The sequence below is a fragment of the Macrosteles quadrilineatus genome, unplaced genomic scaffold (genome assembly GCF_028750875.1).
Source record: "Macrosteles quadrilineatus isolate MER2022 unplaced genomic scaffold, UCM_ALF_1.0 Scaffold_17__1_contigs__length_3442018, whole genome shotgun sequence".
Taxonomy (NCBI): domain Eukaryota; kingdom Metazoa; phylum Arthropoda; class Insecta; order Hemiptera; family Cicadellidae; genus Macrosteles; species Macrosteles quadrilineatus.
In genome coordinates, this window is record NW_026542610.1 from 610,866 (window position 1) to 628,796 (window position 17,931).

Here is a 17,931-nt window from a genome sequence, read left to right on the forward strand (position 1 = left end):
ATAAACGGTATCAGCATTCTGACACATACTTTCTCCCACAAGTTTGTCTACAACCTTTATTATGTGTAAGCGGTGAGAGTAAATATACGGGAATGGGATTTGTACAATTTTGTTCAGAATTTAAAGGACTATAACATACAAAATTTTTATCAAAATTGTTCGAGCCATTTTCGGGAAAATCCGATTTTTCTGTTATTTTATGGGGGTTTTATGGGAAAATGACATAATTTACAATAACTTTTGAACCGTAATTTTTACAGAAATGGGATTTGTAACTTACCATTTTGTTCAGAATATAAAGGACTATAGCATACAACATTTTTATCAAAATCGTTCGAGCCATTTTTGGGAAAATCCGATTTTTCAGTTATTTTATAGGGTTTTATGGGAAAATTCCCATAAAAAATACAAATTTCTAAAAAACTATCAAAATTGTAACGACCATAACCTACTATGTTAAACAAAACAGGATTTTTTTTTCTAAAATACTATTTTTTGTTATTTTATGGGAAAATTACATATTTGACCATAACTTTTGAACCGTAATTTTTACAGAAATGGGATTTGTACCATTTTATTCAGAATTTAAAGGGCTACAACATACAAAATTGTTATCAAAATTGTTCGAGCCATTTTCGGGAAAATCCGATTTTTCTGTTATTTTATGGGGGTTTTATGGGAAAATGACATAGTTTACAATAACTTTTGAACCGTAATTTTTACAGAAATGGGATTTGTAACTTACCATTTTGTTCAGAATATAAAGGACTATAGCATACAACATTTTTATCAAAATCGTTCGAGCCATTTTTGGGAAAATCCGATTTTTCAGTTATTTTATAGGGTTTTATGGGAAAATTCCCATAAAAAATACAAATTTCTAAAAAAACTATCAAAATTGTAATGACCATAACCTACTATGTTAAACAAAACAGGATTTTCTTTTCTAAAATCCTATTTTTTGTTATTTTATGGGAAAATTACATATTTGACCATAACTTTTGAACCGTAATTTTTACAGAAATGGGATTTGTACCATTTTATTCAGAATTTAAAGGGCTACAACATACTAAATTTTTATCAAAATCGTTCGGGCCATTTTTGAGAAAATCCAATTTTTCCCGTTTTTTATGGGTTTTTATGGGAAAATCCCCATTAAAAATAAGAATTTCAAAAAAATGAAAAAAACGCCTGGAGATACCATGGATTAGAACCTTCATTCCAAATTTCATTGAAATCAGACCACAGGTGTAGTCTCTAGCTCTGTACACATCCAGACACACAGACACACACACACACACACACAGACATCACTTCGAAAACCACTTTTTTGGGTCCAGGGGGACCCAAAACGAATATATCCACTCAAAACTCAAACTCGAAAATTTTGACGAAAACAATACTTTCTCCATATACTATGGTATAGGGGGAGAAAGTAAAAAAAATTAAAACCAAAGGAGATTAATAACTTCGGTACTGCACCACATCAAGTGCAAGTTTTTTTTAGCAAACCATAGTGATTTTTCAAAGCTTTACGTTGTTTATGTTACATGTTACATGTTTTGTGGCCTGTGTATTTATTTATATATTTGCAAACAGATTAACACCTATAATACAGTTTGATTAGAAGGACAGTTTGAATTAGTCGTAAGTACTACAGTTATTTTCTCAAATGTAAACGTTGGTAGCAGTAAGAATCATTTTTACATACAAACACATCACTATTTTCACTATTTATTTATAAACACTGCACCTTATTGCTTATTAAATTTAATTGATGTCTTACTGTATAATTTTTAGCGTTTTCTGTCTGGACTCCAAAATGCTGTGTGGACTCAATTCTGTATTTGTGTGTGTATGTCTATTATTGGTAACGCATTAATGTCCTTATTTTTCGTGGAAAAGACGAGAGCACCATTGTTAATAGAAATTTCAACCCGAATGAAGTGTGCAGTAGTGAGGTTGAGGAAGTGTTTTAACAACTTTTAACCAGTGTGAAAAGTAACTTTCAATTACAGGCCTACCTTAGGGCTATGCCTCTTAGATCTATACTGTAAAGCAATTCCTTTCATCATTAGATATCAAATATGGACTAACACGATCGGGTGACATTTAATTGCGAAGCATTCGTTTTGGCTTTGAAACTGTCAGATATTGTATTTGAGAAGGTTTACCTATATGTATTCCTAAACAATTATAGTTTTGCCATCATATCTGGAAAAATGCACACTAAATATGCAAACCAACTCCTGTTCTGAATATTAGGTTTTAACTTACCACAAGATTCCCGTACGTAGAACGGGCAAACAGCTAGTGCTTATTAAACTTGTACATTTGTTTCTACATACATGTTATGTTTTCACTACAAGAAACAAATAAAATACTCTGTTCAGGAAATTCTGTGCATTATGTGAGAACCACAACAATAGTGTTTAAACCCGCGTTCACATTTTCCCGCTCACACAACGTGCATTTTTACTCGTTTGTTTACAATAAGAATAAATAATACACATTCTGTTTAAAACCTTTACGCAGTTGTCGATATTGTTTTCAAAACATGACCGCAGTATGAGCACAAGAGTGTTTCAATGCAATATATTCAACAAGCAAACAACCCAAGTCAACACAACTACAAACTAATCAACACCCTATGGAACAATGAAGGGTAGGCTCGTTTGGTCGCTGCTTTAAAAGATATTGCGGTTAATCAATATCAATATCATTCTCGGAGTTTAAATATATTTCTGTACTATAACTGCAACATTTGAGTTCTTCCTTGAGTTTGAAAGTTTGATTCTGCAAATAGTTTATTGTTTCATTCCGCTATATTTTTTCTTGATGGTATTATTTATGTTAATCTTGATTTGTTGGCTACTCATCATATTAATAAATTTATACACAATTTACAAAAAAAAATGTGTAGGTATATTTCGAGTTTACTTCTAAACCCATCGTCAGCCTCTGTTAACAACATAAGTGTGATATCTACATAATATAAACATATATAACAATTGTTTTCCTACTAACCTAATTTTTCAATAATTCTAACATGTTAATTTGTAAACAAACATTATAAATCGTAGTTTATTTACTTATGTTGTTAACAGAGGCTGACGATGGGTTTATAAGTAAACTCGAAATATACCTACACTTTTTTTTGTAAATTGTCTATAAATTTATTTATATGATGAGTAGCCAACAAATCAAGATTAACATAGTTTATTGTGTTTATTGTAGTAGAACTAGAATAGTAAAGAAAGTAAATTCTTTAACTTAATTATCTTTTGACATTGATTGAACTGTTATTAAATTAGCATGAGTGACACTATAGTTGTATATAATATTTTTAAATGCTATTTATACCTCATTGAATAATTAATTGATTTAAATTAACATTCACACCTACCAACGATCCTTGTCCAGTGTGAAAAATATCTATATTATTAAAAGAATTTGTTGGATTTTTGTGTGCAGCAAATCGACCCCTAAATATTTATTGTTATAGGCATATTGGGTATCAAATGAAAAAAATACATTCCTTGTAATATAATACTCAACTTAATTTCAGAAGGGAAATTATAGAAGCCTAATGATTCCTTTCTGAGGGTGTTGGATGCTATAACTGACATAGTGTGGAAACTGTTTTTATTCCAGCAAAGATTTTCTTACAGGGAATGGAGTTAATACAGTACCCAGCATACTGATTTTTCTCCGGATAGAACCGCGGTGACCGGGTGTTAGGCGAATACTTCAACCTTTCAGCTACCCAACCAGTCATTTTATTTTATCCATCCAAAAATATACTTAAGGTAAGAAAACAAACGTTAAAATTATAATGGCTTGCAATCAATAGTAGATTATAATTTCCACAACTTAAATTTTTTTTCGAAATTAAAAAAAAACGTAAAGTGATGCACTCAAACTTGAACATGGCATCGATTGAACAACATCCTATTATTAACTATCTTCAGACAACGAATTAACTACTAAAAATTTAAACTGTAAACAAATTGATGTCAACAGTAAATAAAAAACCGTGCTGTTTTGTAAAAGAAAAGTTCAAGGAGATACATCTTTTTATACAGAATAAAAAACCATAAACTTATTTTATTTTACAGTATGATGAAAAAAATAATAACTTTCATAAACATTGTTAAGCCTTGATGCAAGTTAAAAGCAAACAAATCTCGTATCCAAAACAGGACTAGATATACATGGTTCATCGTCCGGAATCAAAATCTTCTCCAAGTATAGGGTATTACTGGCAGATGCTGCGGGAAATGAGGGAATTAATTCTGCTTTCCAAAGATCAGTAATATAATCTTTTTAATACTTCAATCCTTCGGTTTTTAATGTTTGCTGAATTTTATTGGTATCATTAATGGTAAGAGTGTGTGATCGTATGAATATCAACATTGTAATGGAAAGGAAAGGTTAAAATTTAAAAATAGGTTGAATACAAATTTATTTAAACAATAAAATTTAAACTTATTTGTATATGTATATTTAGTAAAAACAATCTACATCGTTACCTAACGTTATTTTTCTATTCTGTTCAATGCAAATTTAACTTTAAGAAATAACATCCCAATTAAAAAAAATATGCATATACCATTTAAAATATGCATCATGTATTTGGACATTATTAATTTAGTAAATGGATCAATTTAAAATGAGAAAGTTTACTTAAATCCATTAGAACTACCATAGAATAGACGTTATTTGCCAAAGCGTCTTTCTTTCAATTAAGTGAATGAGTGAATGATTTATTACATTAAGTGTTCTACATAGTATAAATGTTTACAATTTTTACAATAACTATTAAGCTTTAAAAACAAACGTTATCAAGAAAACATAAAAAAATTACAAAGTTGTGAACTTGGTGTTGAAGGATTAAATAAAAACTAACAACACATTTCAAAAACTATCACAGTAACTTAAACGAAATAATAAAGTCATATAATTCATTCAATTATGTACTTATTAAATGAAACATGTCTACAACTACTGATCCATGTAGATGGGGTGTCTACACTTCAGTACCTACTAAAAGTCAACGGCACATCTTTTCTTAAGTACTAAGAACATTCTCTCATTTTATCCTGAGTTCTAGATTTACGCTCTGCCAGTCAAAACAGCTGATCTAGGCTCCAGTATGACCGACATGCCTCCCGCCGGAAGTGTGATGACAGTTCTGGGCTCAATTTTAGATGGAATCGGAACATTTGCGTCCAATCGGAACTGGAATCGCCTGAGAAGAGTCACCAGTGCCGTCTTGACCGTCACCTTGGCGAACCTCATACCTTCAACAATCAACAGTCAGCTGATCTCAATGTAATTATAATTTAGTCAATATCCAATAATCTATCATTGAATTTTGTCACTGCAATTAATTATGACTTCTCCTCCAATATCAAAAGCCGAAGCCTTTTAAGTGTATTTGATGCCTGTTAAAGTACAAGTGCCAAGTTCAATGTGGACAAATTAATATTTAACTTATGTTAGGGTATATTTTAAGGTTGGTGATTTACTCTGATTTTATACAAATGGCCAAGCAGATTACAGACTGTTCTACTTAGTCGTAATGATTTTAAAGTTAGGAAAATTACCCAAATGAAGAGAACACATCAATGAACTCTGCGTTCCCAGATATTCACATCCATGAAAATAGTCTACAACTGATCAATGACGATCGTTGGTATACAGAAGTATGTACAATACGGTTCCATGCACCCTGAGGTACAGACTGTCCAATTATGTATAGACATAGTATGATAATATGAACCTCATAGATAATTTAGGGCTGGCATACGAAATCCACAAAAATTGGAATCGACGAAAGGTACGGAATAAAATATCGTAAGCCACTCGTCCAAAATAGGTTTGCCAGACTCGTATGGTAATTCGGATAATCCCGGACTCGACTTCATCTCGCACGGGAACGACCACACTCCGTATGTCTGGTAAACACCTACTTTCACGAATAGTAACCTAAGTAATGTACTATTAACAGTTTTACTACAAGACAGGATTTGATCAGAAGAACAATGCAATAACCAAGATAATGTTTTAAAATCTCATACATCGTAAATACTGTAGTCTATGAGACAACGGCACCTTGTTATTTTCACCGAATACTTACCTATGCAGAAGCGTGGGCCTTCTCCAAATGGCATGTAGGTGTACTGTTTTATTTTCTCTCTGTTTTCTTTGCTAAATCTTTCTGGATTGAATTTTTCTGGTTCGGGAAAGAAAGTGGGATCGTTGTGAAGACCCTTGAAAACAAAATCAAATGAACCTTTAATACAGTTGCTTGTTAAATACTCAAGGTTAGAGGTAGAAGTGGTTGTGTTTTGTATGCAATTGTGTTTATGTTTTTCCTGTGTCAATTATCTGGTCAGATTCTACAAAAACAAATAACAAACCAGACGATAACAATGCAATCGACAACTACTTCAATAAGGTTACAATTAGTTGTGAGAACACTGTACAACAATGGCTCCAGTTGATTCTCTTGGAACAACTTTAGCCCTGCAACGCATATAGCAGCCATCTTCACTGAAGTATAAAGAAATAGTTATTTGTGTAACTAGTGGGCAAAGTGGCACTTTGCTGCACACGAGAGCAATGTTTACAAAACTTTGCTCATGTTTGGAATGATCACGAGTGCAGCAAAGGCCTTTTGCACTCGTGTTACACATTATATTTTTCCTACAGTCACTATAAAGCATATAAATAATTAGTCTTTCAAACACTATACAACACGTTTTTAGGTTCAGCTGGCAACACAAATGGTGCCGTAGAGAAAGTAGTACCCGTGGTCCGTATCACTCCGCTATTTTTCCTCGGCAAGAAATGTGCTCCGCGTTTTGAGAATATAGTTCCGTATGTTTTTGTAATTTGAAGTGGTTTCCGCGCCCAAAAAAATGCTTTAAAGGTATTTTCTTGTTTATTAAGATCGTAGGAATGTTTTAAAAACGTTTAAAAGAAAAGTCCAGAAAGTTCAGAAATACCGAAACTATAAACACGAAATGGTTAAATCGTAGTTATAAAAGTCAATCAGCTGCTCATAGTATTATTATCTTTAAGTGTTGCCAACCTATTTCCAAGCGTACACGGATTACGTGCATAATAGAACCACGCTGTTTTGTGTTGTTCCGTTGGAATCCTTATGTGTGGCAAAGTATAAACCGTACGACAAAGTATAAAACGTACGGCAAAGTATAAATATGCAGCAATTAGCAGCTTTCTGTACTATAAACAGTACGAGGAAGCCAACTTTGTCTGGTGACTGTAGGAAAAATATATTTTTGTACTGTATAAGGTTACAAAACCCACATTTGGCCATAAATACCCTGAAAATTATTTTTAATTTATTTTGGGGGGTGAGAGGTGGAGGGGGGGGCTAAATAAATTATTTACATTGACCATTTAATGAAAATAAACATCTATATCTATAAAAGAGGAACTATGTATGTATGTATGTGTGTATATATGTATATACGTTATGGACTCCGAAACCGCTCGACAGATTTTAATGAAACTTTCAGGCATTATTAAGCATCTTTCAAGGATGGTTCGAGTGAAGTATGGTGCAGATCGGTCAAAAGGGCTCTGCCCCAGAGGGTTTTAAGTGGGCCAATTTCAGTCTTTTTGATCAACAATGTTTACAAATAAATACAATTTAAAAGCAGATATTTACTTTCACCAACTGTTTTTTAGGATAGAATAATCACAACATTCTGTATTAGCATTAGTCATGATTTGAAATAGTGCCACAGTGTTTCTACAGAGTGCAGCACAGAAAACTATTTTACTTTTTAATGTAAGTCCAAATGTATTAAACCCCAATCGCAGCACACCTGTGCACTCAACAACGGTTAAATTCTCCAATGTTAAATATTAAAACCATAAAAACCTTTATCAAAGTATTATAAACAATTAAAGGGATGACAATGCCTTAAAATTTGTATCTTTCGTTCTATACCCACACAATCTAACATAAATTATTAAGTGAATAATAATCGTGCGTGCTATCACGGGTATTCGTCAAATAACTCTCAATTTGTCACTTGCCACCACATTACTGTAATTAAAAGAAAAAACTCCAATAATACTAATGCAAAACTTAATTCCACCGAAGCTGTGCAACGTTACCAGACTAACTAAATTACGTCAAAATTAATTAAAGCAAAAATTATCAGTGGTATGTTTAAGGGAAGAATACTGATGATATCATCCAAATTACCCTCTGAATTTAAGCAACTACAATTTCCTTAGTGTCTTGCTTTCGCAATCACCATTATAAGGCACTAGGGCAATCCCTGACTATCGTCAGTTTAAATGTAGAAAAAACATGCTTTTTCACACAGACAGATGTATTTTGTTAGCGCAGCAACGCGCGCCGGGTAACTGCTAGTAAATATTAAAAGAGTTCGTAAAAAAATCTCCAGTGCTGAAATAGTTTTAACTAAGTTTAAATTTCTACCTGTATGGAGATGAAGATCTGTGTTCCCGCCTCAATGGTGGTGTCAGCCTGAGGTACGTAGTAGTCGCGGGAACAAACACGATTGAGGAAGCCTAGAGGGGGATACTTGCGTAAGGTTTCTGAAAACCAAAACACAAATAATTAATAGTGCATTTCATAACTAGGGGACTCGGTGTGACGACCGAGGTAAAACAAGTCAGAGAATGAGGAAGGGCCGAAAAGACAATTTTGTCCCTGTGGTGAACTACATTTAGTGTTTTACTGCATTTTTTTAAGCTAACTGGCTAAATATTTAAGAAACTGAAATCTTTGGTACCTTAATAAAGCTTCTAAGATGGCTTCTATCTTTTCGTCCTGTTTTAAGAGAACAACTGTCACTGGTATAAAGATGCAACAAGTATTCCTTCGCCAACACAATAAATAAATCAAATTACTTCTGTTGTTTGCTTGAGTCAGTATTTATTGGCCAAATACTGGAGTATGGGAAAGTAAAATGAGTGCGGGAAAGTAAGTAAATGCATGAACTAACTACTTCGCATGCTATAATCAGTGTAAGAAAGCCCGATTTGACCGGTAACTGTAGGAAATCGAACTTTTGATTAACCGGGACTATTTCCCTCAGGGGACTAATTTTTAAAGCTAAACCCAAAATCATCTGGGGCCATCTACTCCATCTAATTTTTTCACCATGGGGAGAGAAAGTGTTTATGTATCCACAAAGCATGGATTGAATCCCAATGAAATTGTGACCAAGGAACTACGGTTACCGTCAATAACCATGTCCAAGTACGGCAGAGAGTTGATGCTATCGTATGTGATTGATGTAAGAGAGTCGACTTCCGTCAGCAGCGTGTGCAGCACTGACTTGTTCAGCGCGAGCTCGTACAGACAGAAACTCAGCGTCGCTGAAGTAGTCTCAGACCCAGCAAGGATAAACACGAAGGATTGAGCTGCTATCTCTTCATTGGTGAAGTTGTAGCCTTCCCCTGGAAATCAGGATATTAGTTTCAAAAGTCAGAAACTCAAAAGTCAAAAGTCTTCCTGACAGACAAATGAAGAATGCGATTCTATAATCTATCTATTTATTTACTTATTTAATACGCAAGCATGATTTTTGTGACAATTTCTCCTCCGAAACTACTGAACCGATTGACATGTTTTTGGTGTCATTGGAAAGAGCGTAACGTGAAGTTGTGCAGGAAACTTTCTTTTTAGGGAAATAATCAGAGAATGAGGCCCTGGGGCCCTTTAAAGTTTTGTATTTCTCCATAAGATCAACACAGGAAACAAAAATTGTTATGCAACTCCAGCTGTTGCCAGAAATTAAAATCGAGAAGAAGAACATATGTTAATTTTAAACAGTCAATAAGTTTGCTAATTTTACAGTTTGCTACAAACATTTACTGACTTGGTTGAAATGAAATATTTACTATTTGAATTCAGGTTGGCGTAAATATTACAATAGAAAAAAGCGAGAGAGCCTGGATAAATTGATATATTCTGTTATGTACATCTTGAATATTTCCATAATCTTTGGGTCGAATCTTTTAAAGTCATCAGAAATTATGAACGTTATTCCTTTTAAAATAACGCCTCTAATAGGTACTTAGAAATTGCTCGAATTCAAGCAACAGGGACACTAGTACTTATTTAATACGCAAGCAGGATTTTTGTGACAATTACTCCTCCGAAACTACTGAACCGATTGTCATGTGTTTGGTGTCATTGGAAAGAGCGTAGCGTGAAGTTGTGCAGGAAACTTTTTTTAGGGAAATAATGAGAGAGTGAGGCCCTAGGGCCCTTTAAAGTTTCGTATTTCTCCATAAGATTAACATTGGAAACAAAAATTGTTATGAAACTCCAGCTGTTGTCAGAAATCAAAAGTGAGAAGAAGAGCATAGGTTAATCCTAAACAGTCAATAAGTTTGCTAATATAGTATTATAACAGTTTGCTACAAATATTTACTTAGCAATTGCTCGAATTCGAGCAACAGGGACACTAGTTACTCTAAATTTACAAAAAACCTTTCCCCCAAATCTTCTCTTATATTAATAAGTGAGGGCTGTTTTTTGTGAACAAAACTCCTCCTTTATTTCTGGACCGATTTGAACGTTTGAGGTGTCAAATAATTCGTCTCAATTCGTAGTTTTGCATAAAGGTTTTAGAATTTTAAAACTCTTACCCTTAAGGGCACGAGACGCTCTCAAATGTCACATTTTCCCCCATAAGAATTACATTGAAAACAAATTTAAAATCAAAAACAGCTGTATATAAAATGAAACTCACCAGCTTTTTGGGAGTAAATATTGATGTTTGTAATATTTAGGAGGTTATAGACAAATCTAAACAGTCAATCAGTTTTTTTGGAAGAACAGACAATTTCTTGAGTTTAAAGGAGAAATATTGAAAACAGGAGGAGGAGACAATTAATAGGAAATCTTATGCGTATGAGAACATTAGAGGAGAGGCCTGGTCTCACAGTAAGGAATCCAGGTACACAATCATCATTTTTGCCAGTTATGCTAAGCAACTTATTTTGTAAGTAAAAAAAAAAATGGAAGAATATACACATCATGTTGTCAGTTGTCACAGTGGTAAAGTAAGCCTACCTCAAGTCAGATCAAATAAATACATGCAAGAAATGTTTACTGGTAACAGCTTTAAGTCGGGAAACATTTGTAGAAAACACTAAAAAATAAGGCCGGGTCCAAAAAATGCTAAAATATTTTTACAAGAAGCGTTTATTATTTCAAAGCGCTATTAAATAGTAGCTAGTATTTAGTTAGCTAGTAGTATAGTAGTTAGTATTTCAATTAGTTACATAAGCATTTTGTCGGATCTTTTAAACTCATCGAAAATTATGACTGTTATTACTGTAGTTTTAAAATAACTTCTGTATAAACCGGTACTTGACAATTGCTCGATTTCGAGCAACAGGTGCACTAGTTTACAATGAATGAGAGAAAACATATATTCATCAAAGCACTCAATTTAATCGCTTATGAAACTTGTCTAACATTATAAAATATGAAGAGAAGTTTACTTACATTATCATAAAATTTCATAATCTAGTGAGGATAATTCAAATAATATTACCATAGTTAATTGTGTAATCCTTTTTAAAGATAATTTAAAGGATTTATCATTATAATTAACCTGTGTTAATTCAGCCTAATATATGTGCATAATCTCACCTTCCTCATTCGTGAGCCCAGACTCCCTCAGCTGTAAAAGCAGTTGAAGGTAGTCGTTCCTGACTACATGGTGTGTCTCTCGGTACTTGATTGTCTCAGAGACCATCCCAAGGAAGAAGTCTGACACAACTTTTGGCGTCACTCGCGCATCAAGCATCTTAGCAAGGTTCTCATTGAATGCCAACATGAACGCTGCAAACCTCTCCACCGTAGGCTCCAACATCCTATAGACCATCTTCACAAAGGAGGAGTCGTCGTTCTTCAGAGCGTCACTATCCAGTCCAAACCCAATATTGGCTATCACAGCCAGTCCGTACCTAGAGAATGCCTTTAAAACATCCACAACCTTATCCTGGGACATTTTAGTTTCAACGTAGGTGTTCATTTCCTCCGCGCAGTTCACAATTGTGTCGAACATGCCTTTGATCTTCCCCGATGTGAAGGTCGGAGTAATCTTGACTCGAAGAGGTTTCCATTCTTTGCCGTCCAGAGCGAACAAGTGAGCTGACAAAGGATCTTTCTGTTTATTGTAGTAAACACCTCTATCGGCAAACACGTCAAAGTCCTTGACCAGAATGTTCTTTATTATTTCAGGGTCAGCTATGAGGATTTGTTTTTTCCAAAAGGAGTAAAAGCCCACTAATTTGTGTTTTTTGTATTTGAAGTAAACGTCAGATATAACTGTTGCGAAAGATTTCTTCAAAAAAGCGCATGAATAGAAACTCCCAAAAGGGAAGGTTGGTTTGTCGTAAGGGATGTTTCTTTTTTCAAAGTATGCGTAAAGGGATTTGACGAATAGGTAGAAAATGAATATCAAAGTTACGAAAACGAAACTTAATGAAAGCAACGATGTCGTTAAAATGCCCGCCATTGGACAGAAATTCTGAAACAGAAAATATGATTTCATGGAATTGAATTTTACAAAAATCTTATACCTTATAAGGTTTTCTTTCACTGTATGTGGCAGATATTAATAGATACTAGTGGTTACCTCGTGGTCGAAAACTCGATCAAAAATATATATTTTGCAAACTTCTCTATTTTCACCCCAAATATAACATGTAATTTTTAAATTCAATTTTAGAAATGCAAACACTTAAAACAAGAGTTGGTGCAGTTACGTTTTTTTACTGTACACACTAATATTGATTATTTCTAACATACAGCGTACACGTTACAAAAGCAACGATACCATTTTACAAACATTATTGCTAAAAGACGTGATTTTATACATAAATCGACATCCGATTGCAAGGTTGATTGCTAAGTCTGATAAATAATCTCTTCCCAATGAAGAAGTATGTTAGTAGTCATAAAACTTGACAATAATACAGGTTTCCAAATAAGAAAATTTCATACTTTCAACTCTGACAATCTAAGATACTTGTATTTAATCAATACAACTAAATGGTTTTTTACATTATATGTTTATTCTAGATGTTCCAATTCAAGTGGATCTGAAGGAGTTTTGAACTTCTCGTCACATTTTACTCTCAGATTACCATATTGTCCAGTTAACTCTCAGTTCTGTCTAAACTCAAGTGTCAAATTAATACGACGGATTTGATTATTCCATTTAGACCGGTCAGAGTTAAATGATGACTAAATGAATTGTTTCTAATTCTCTCGAGATTGTACCATCACATCATTGTAACCAAAGCGTCCTGGTCAATCAAACTTTGTAAATGATAATGTAAACTTTGTATTGAACATTACCATAGGTAAAGAACACATCAATATCAGTCAGTAGCAAATATAAATATTGCAACAATCCTATACATTCATATGTTAATAATATTAGCCTACTTGGCTTAAATGCGTGAGTTGCGATTTCAATTGAGTTGACAAAGTTTAGCTTAACAAATATCAAGTTTAACAACGCAATTTTAACAATAAGCTAAACCAACAGAATGCGTTCTTGGTCTTACCGATATTTTTAGACTTTGGGGAAAAGATTCCCGAACTCTTGTGATGTTCTCATCCTTACATACAGACTTTGATCTCCTAGGAGATTTATTATTGAAAACAGATCCTTTAGTTCTTAAATTGGACACCCACCTATAGATAGCATTCCTAGAGAAAACCGCATTATGATGACCGGCGTCAAAATGATTTCGTAACAACCACTGAGCTACAATCACAGACTCATTATTTTTTAAACAGTTTTCTAGGCAAAATGCACGGTTTTGTACTGTCCAACGGTCCACGATTACTCAAATGGCACGAAATCTTTGGTTGTTTAATACAACAATGAAAGTTCTACACGTATTAATAACTAGAGTCGGGACCACATAAGTTTGCAGTTGAGGTAGGAGCCTATTTACCATATGGGTTTGAATGAACCAATGAGAACCGTGCGGTGTTGCCAAATCTAATAATACCAGCTGATTTGAAAATATTGCTTAGTATATTTTATTAGTGCGATGTGGCAACGTTGCACTAGCCTTGTCTTGTGATTGGCTGCCGCCAACTGCAAACTTACGTGGTCCCGACTCTAATTAAAAAATGATCCGTTATTTATGGACCAACCTTTTCTCTAGGTGTACAATGCAGTTATCTGCTTGCAATATTGAGCGGAGCAAGCATATTTATATAAAATCATCCAAAGTCAATCGGTTTTACTTTAAGTTAAACATGATGTCTACTCGCAGTATCCAAATTCAATGGTCCACTTCTTGTAACCATTTTGTCATATTCTAAGTCATTCACCCTTTCAACTCCTAATATAATCAAAATATATCAATCTTGATGATTTATGGTGACAAAAAACATGTTTTGCTTAAGAAATGCATTAAAAACGGGGGTATTTACATTTTTTATTTGGATGCAACTTTTGGCTGCCTTTTTGAGTATTTTCAAGAAATGCATGGTATCAATTCGTAGGAAATTTAATTATCTCTCAGTATACCACCCTCCACTTTGGTCGATTTCCTCACCATTAAAAAGTTATTGGCAAAAAAAAGATAACCAACCTCAAAATTTATAGTAGTGAGAAAATACAGAGTTGGTGATATTTTTTAAACTTTATACAATTAAATCTAGATTTATACTGGACCGATTTGTTAATTAATGGGTTATTGGAAAACCTAACTTATATAGATTTGCAAATAATTATAAAAGTGTAACTGTATTAAATACTTGTGGCCCCCCAATTATTTTTTTTACTTTTCCCTAAAAGTAAAAAAATAAAAACCAATTTTTCAAGTTTCTGTTTTCAAGTTTCAATTTGTAGCCAAATTTTGGCTGCCTTTATAAAGGATTGTCATGAAATTCATAGTAGTAATTTGTAGGAAATTCTATTCTCTTTCAAAATATCGCATCCACTTTGTTCCACTTGGATATACAGTTCTACTTGACAGATTTTATTAAATAATATGTCAATGAAAAGCTTCATCCACGTAGATTTGCTAATAATTATAAAAGTTTTATTTTAGCAATGATTTATGGCAGTACTGTAATGGGTTTGCTGGTATGCATCTAGGCTTAATCATATAAAAAAAATGTGTTGATAATTTAACAGCTGATTTTTTTATTGCTATTTCATTAATTTTTATTTGTTTGCATGTTGTTGTTCACAATTTGTATTTGTCTCAAAGTGTGTTCCTTACGTCATGTGTGTGTTTCTAAGGTACTTAACCTGTACCAATAATATTAGTGAGTTTAAATGGTGCATGCATTTCATAGCTGTTATTTCCTAGAGACGGTTTATAGACAAAACTGGCTCTGTTGCTAGTGATAATCTAAATTTAAAAAGGCGCCCTCACTGACTCACTGACTCACTCACTCACTCACTCACTCACTCATCACTAATTCTCCCACTTCCCATTTACCTAGGAGGCTGAAATTCGGTACACCGATTCTTTGGGCATTAAATAGGAAAACTAAGTAGTTTTTATTCCGATCGGGCTTTCGGGCTCCGCCCCAGTGGCTCTGGAGTTTCCCATGTTAACCTTATGATTTTTCATATTTAAATGGAATTAATGAATCTTAACAGCTGTTTCAATTAAACAAGTTGGTTCTGTTCTATGATGTTCAATAGCATTAAAGTTACAAGGGATTACCAACAGGGTGCAGCACTATTATTTCTTTTACATTTATGACAACAGCTAATTTGCAACCAAAAGGTGAGTGAGCGTAGCGAACGAACTTCAACCTGGAGGCGAGTTGGCATAGCGAACGAGCTAACCTGAAGGCAAGTGAGCGCAGCGAACGAGCTCCAACCTAAAGGTGAGTGAGCGTTGCGAACGAATTTCAACCAGGACGTGATTGAGCCATGCGAATACTTATGAAGTTAAACGGGGCAAAGCCCGCGGGTACAGCTAGTAAAATATAAACTGTAAACATGAATCCACTTACCACAGCAACACTAGAGATACTGAAGTTATTCCGAACAGATTGTTTCTAAACAACAATGACTGGCAGTTTCTCTACCAGCTGATTGGATAATTGATATTTGTTTACGACTGTAATTGCCTCAGGAGACATAACAGAGTTGTAATCTGTGTGGGAGAGAGAGAGAGAGAGAGAGGGGGGGGGAGGGAGGTTATGAGACCAATGCGTATTGGGAACCAATGATTCAAATAACGGTTAGCAGTTTAATACATATAAACAATTACTAAACTTATTCTCTATAAGAATGACATTGGAATTATTTATGGGGTTTCGGAATTTTTAGTACCATAATTTTTATATCAACGCTTCAAAAATGAAATCAGTATGTTTTTTAAGCTCTACAAAATATGTTAAAATCTGTGGCAAAAATAGGAAACCTTATTTCACCATAAAACACTGTCTGATTATGCTGGCTCGCACCCATGAGGTCTAGCCCGTAACCGTGATCACCTTATTTTAGGCTAATCCTAGAAGGTGGCACCATTATAATAGATAAAATCAATGGGCGATTAAGGGGATTTTAGACCAGGACCTCGGTAGGCTATCTGAACCTGCAATCCACCATGAATTTTCATTTGGTTACTACAAAAATTGATTGATGTGCTAAACTTATTATTTTTTTTTCCCACAAGGTTCTCTCTGTCATAAATTGATAAGCTGCGGCTACAATAAACGTGTGGCTAATTTTGTTGTTGGTGATTTGAATTTTTATGCTGTTTGATATTATCAGAAAGAGCCATTTGGAACTGGGCTATTTCGGAGGTGACATACTGATCCAGTAAACAATAGACAAGTCTTTCAGAAAATACACAGTTGTAAAAGGGATAGGCCTACATAAAATCAGACGATACCACAGCTTATTTAGTAAACATTAAAATTTTCCTCTTTATCTCGATCCGAAATTTCACTTAAAACCAAACTTGCAAAAATGCAAAATACAATTCTCTAGGATATAATTACTTACTATATTATTCTAAGTTGTGTCGCAATATGTTCACTAAACCAACTCGAAACAATGCTTGGCTAAAGGTTCATAGAGAATATCCTGTCACGCATTCGGCTGCAGTGATAAACATGTAATTTATTGTGAAACAGCCATTTACTGGAGTGTATAATTATGCAGTTATAACGTGCAATGGATTTCTATGTAGATTGTAGAACTTAGTTACACAATCTACATTTAACTAGTGAACCTGTTGCTCGAAATCGAGCAATTGTCAAGTACCTGTATAACTGGAGTTATTGTAAGACTAATAACGGTCACAATTATCGATGAGTTTAAAACATCCAACTAAAAGATTATATAACTAATGGTAATACTCGAGCTGATAATAACAGTTCGTCATAATGAGCATTTCTTGTAAATATTTTATCATTTTTTAGAATCTGACCTTGTTTTTTTAGTGTTTTCTTAACTTAATATGACATCAAACTTAAGACTTTCTCTGTATTATTTGATCAGTGGTTACCATGCGATTCTTTTTCCTTTGTAATGTGTTTAGGTAATGGCTTGATTTTAACAGATCGATGGCTATGATTCGTTTTTTTGATTGAATTTACGTCGTTGTTTTGTAACCATTATGGCAACCCATAAGACTCATGGTAAAGTTTAAAAACTTGGAGTTACTTTTAAATTATATAGGCATTATCAAAACTCAAAATTGGTTTTGTCTAAGCCATCCAAATATTTGACAAAACAACCTTGGTAAATTTGGCTAAAATATGTTCAGCGGTTATTGAGATTATGTGTTATAAAGTTTGCATTGAAATTGATCCTAAAGAGCTTCACTTCGTTCCGCTCAATAAAAATATAAGACAATTATAAAAAAAAAATTCTAGTATACTAAGAGAAGAGC

General features: G+C 33.8%; 1 protein-coding gene across 1 annotated transcript; it reads right to left on the reverse strand.

Moving 5' to 3' along the window:
* Positions 1 to 4,530: 4,530 nt before the first annotated feature.
* LOC129005175 (cytochrome P450 6k1-like) lies at positions 4,531 to 16,120 on the reverse strand. Its single transcript, XM_054433999.1, has 6 exons — positions 16,040 to 16,120; positions 11,684 to 12,566; positions 9,256 to 9,474; positions 8,489 to 8,607; positions 6,143 to 6,275; positions 4,531 to 5,303 (listed from the first exon to the last, which is right to left on the reverse strand). The coding sequence occupies exons 2-6, from the start codon at positions 12,552 to 12,554 to the stop codon at positions 5,116 to 5,118; spliced, it is 1,530 nt and encodes a 509-aa protein (XP_054289974.1). The 5' UTR covers positions 12,555 to 12,566; positions 16,040 to 16,120; the 3' UTR covers positions 4,531 to 5,115.
* Positions 16,121 to 17,931: the final 1,811 nt, after the last annotated feature.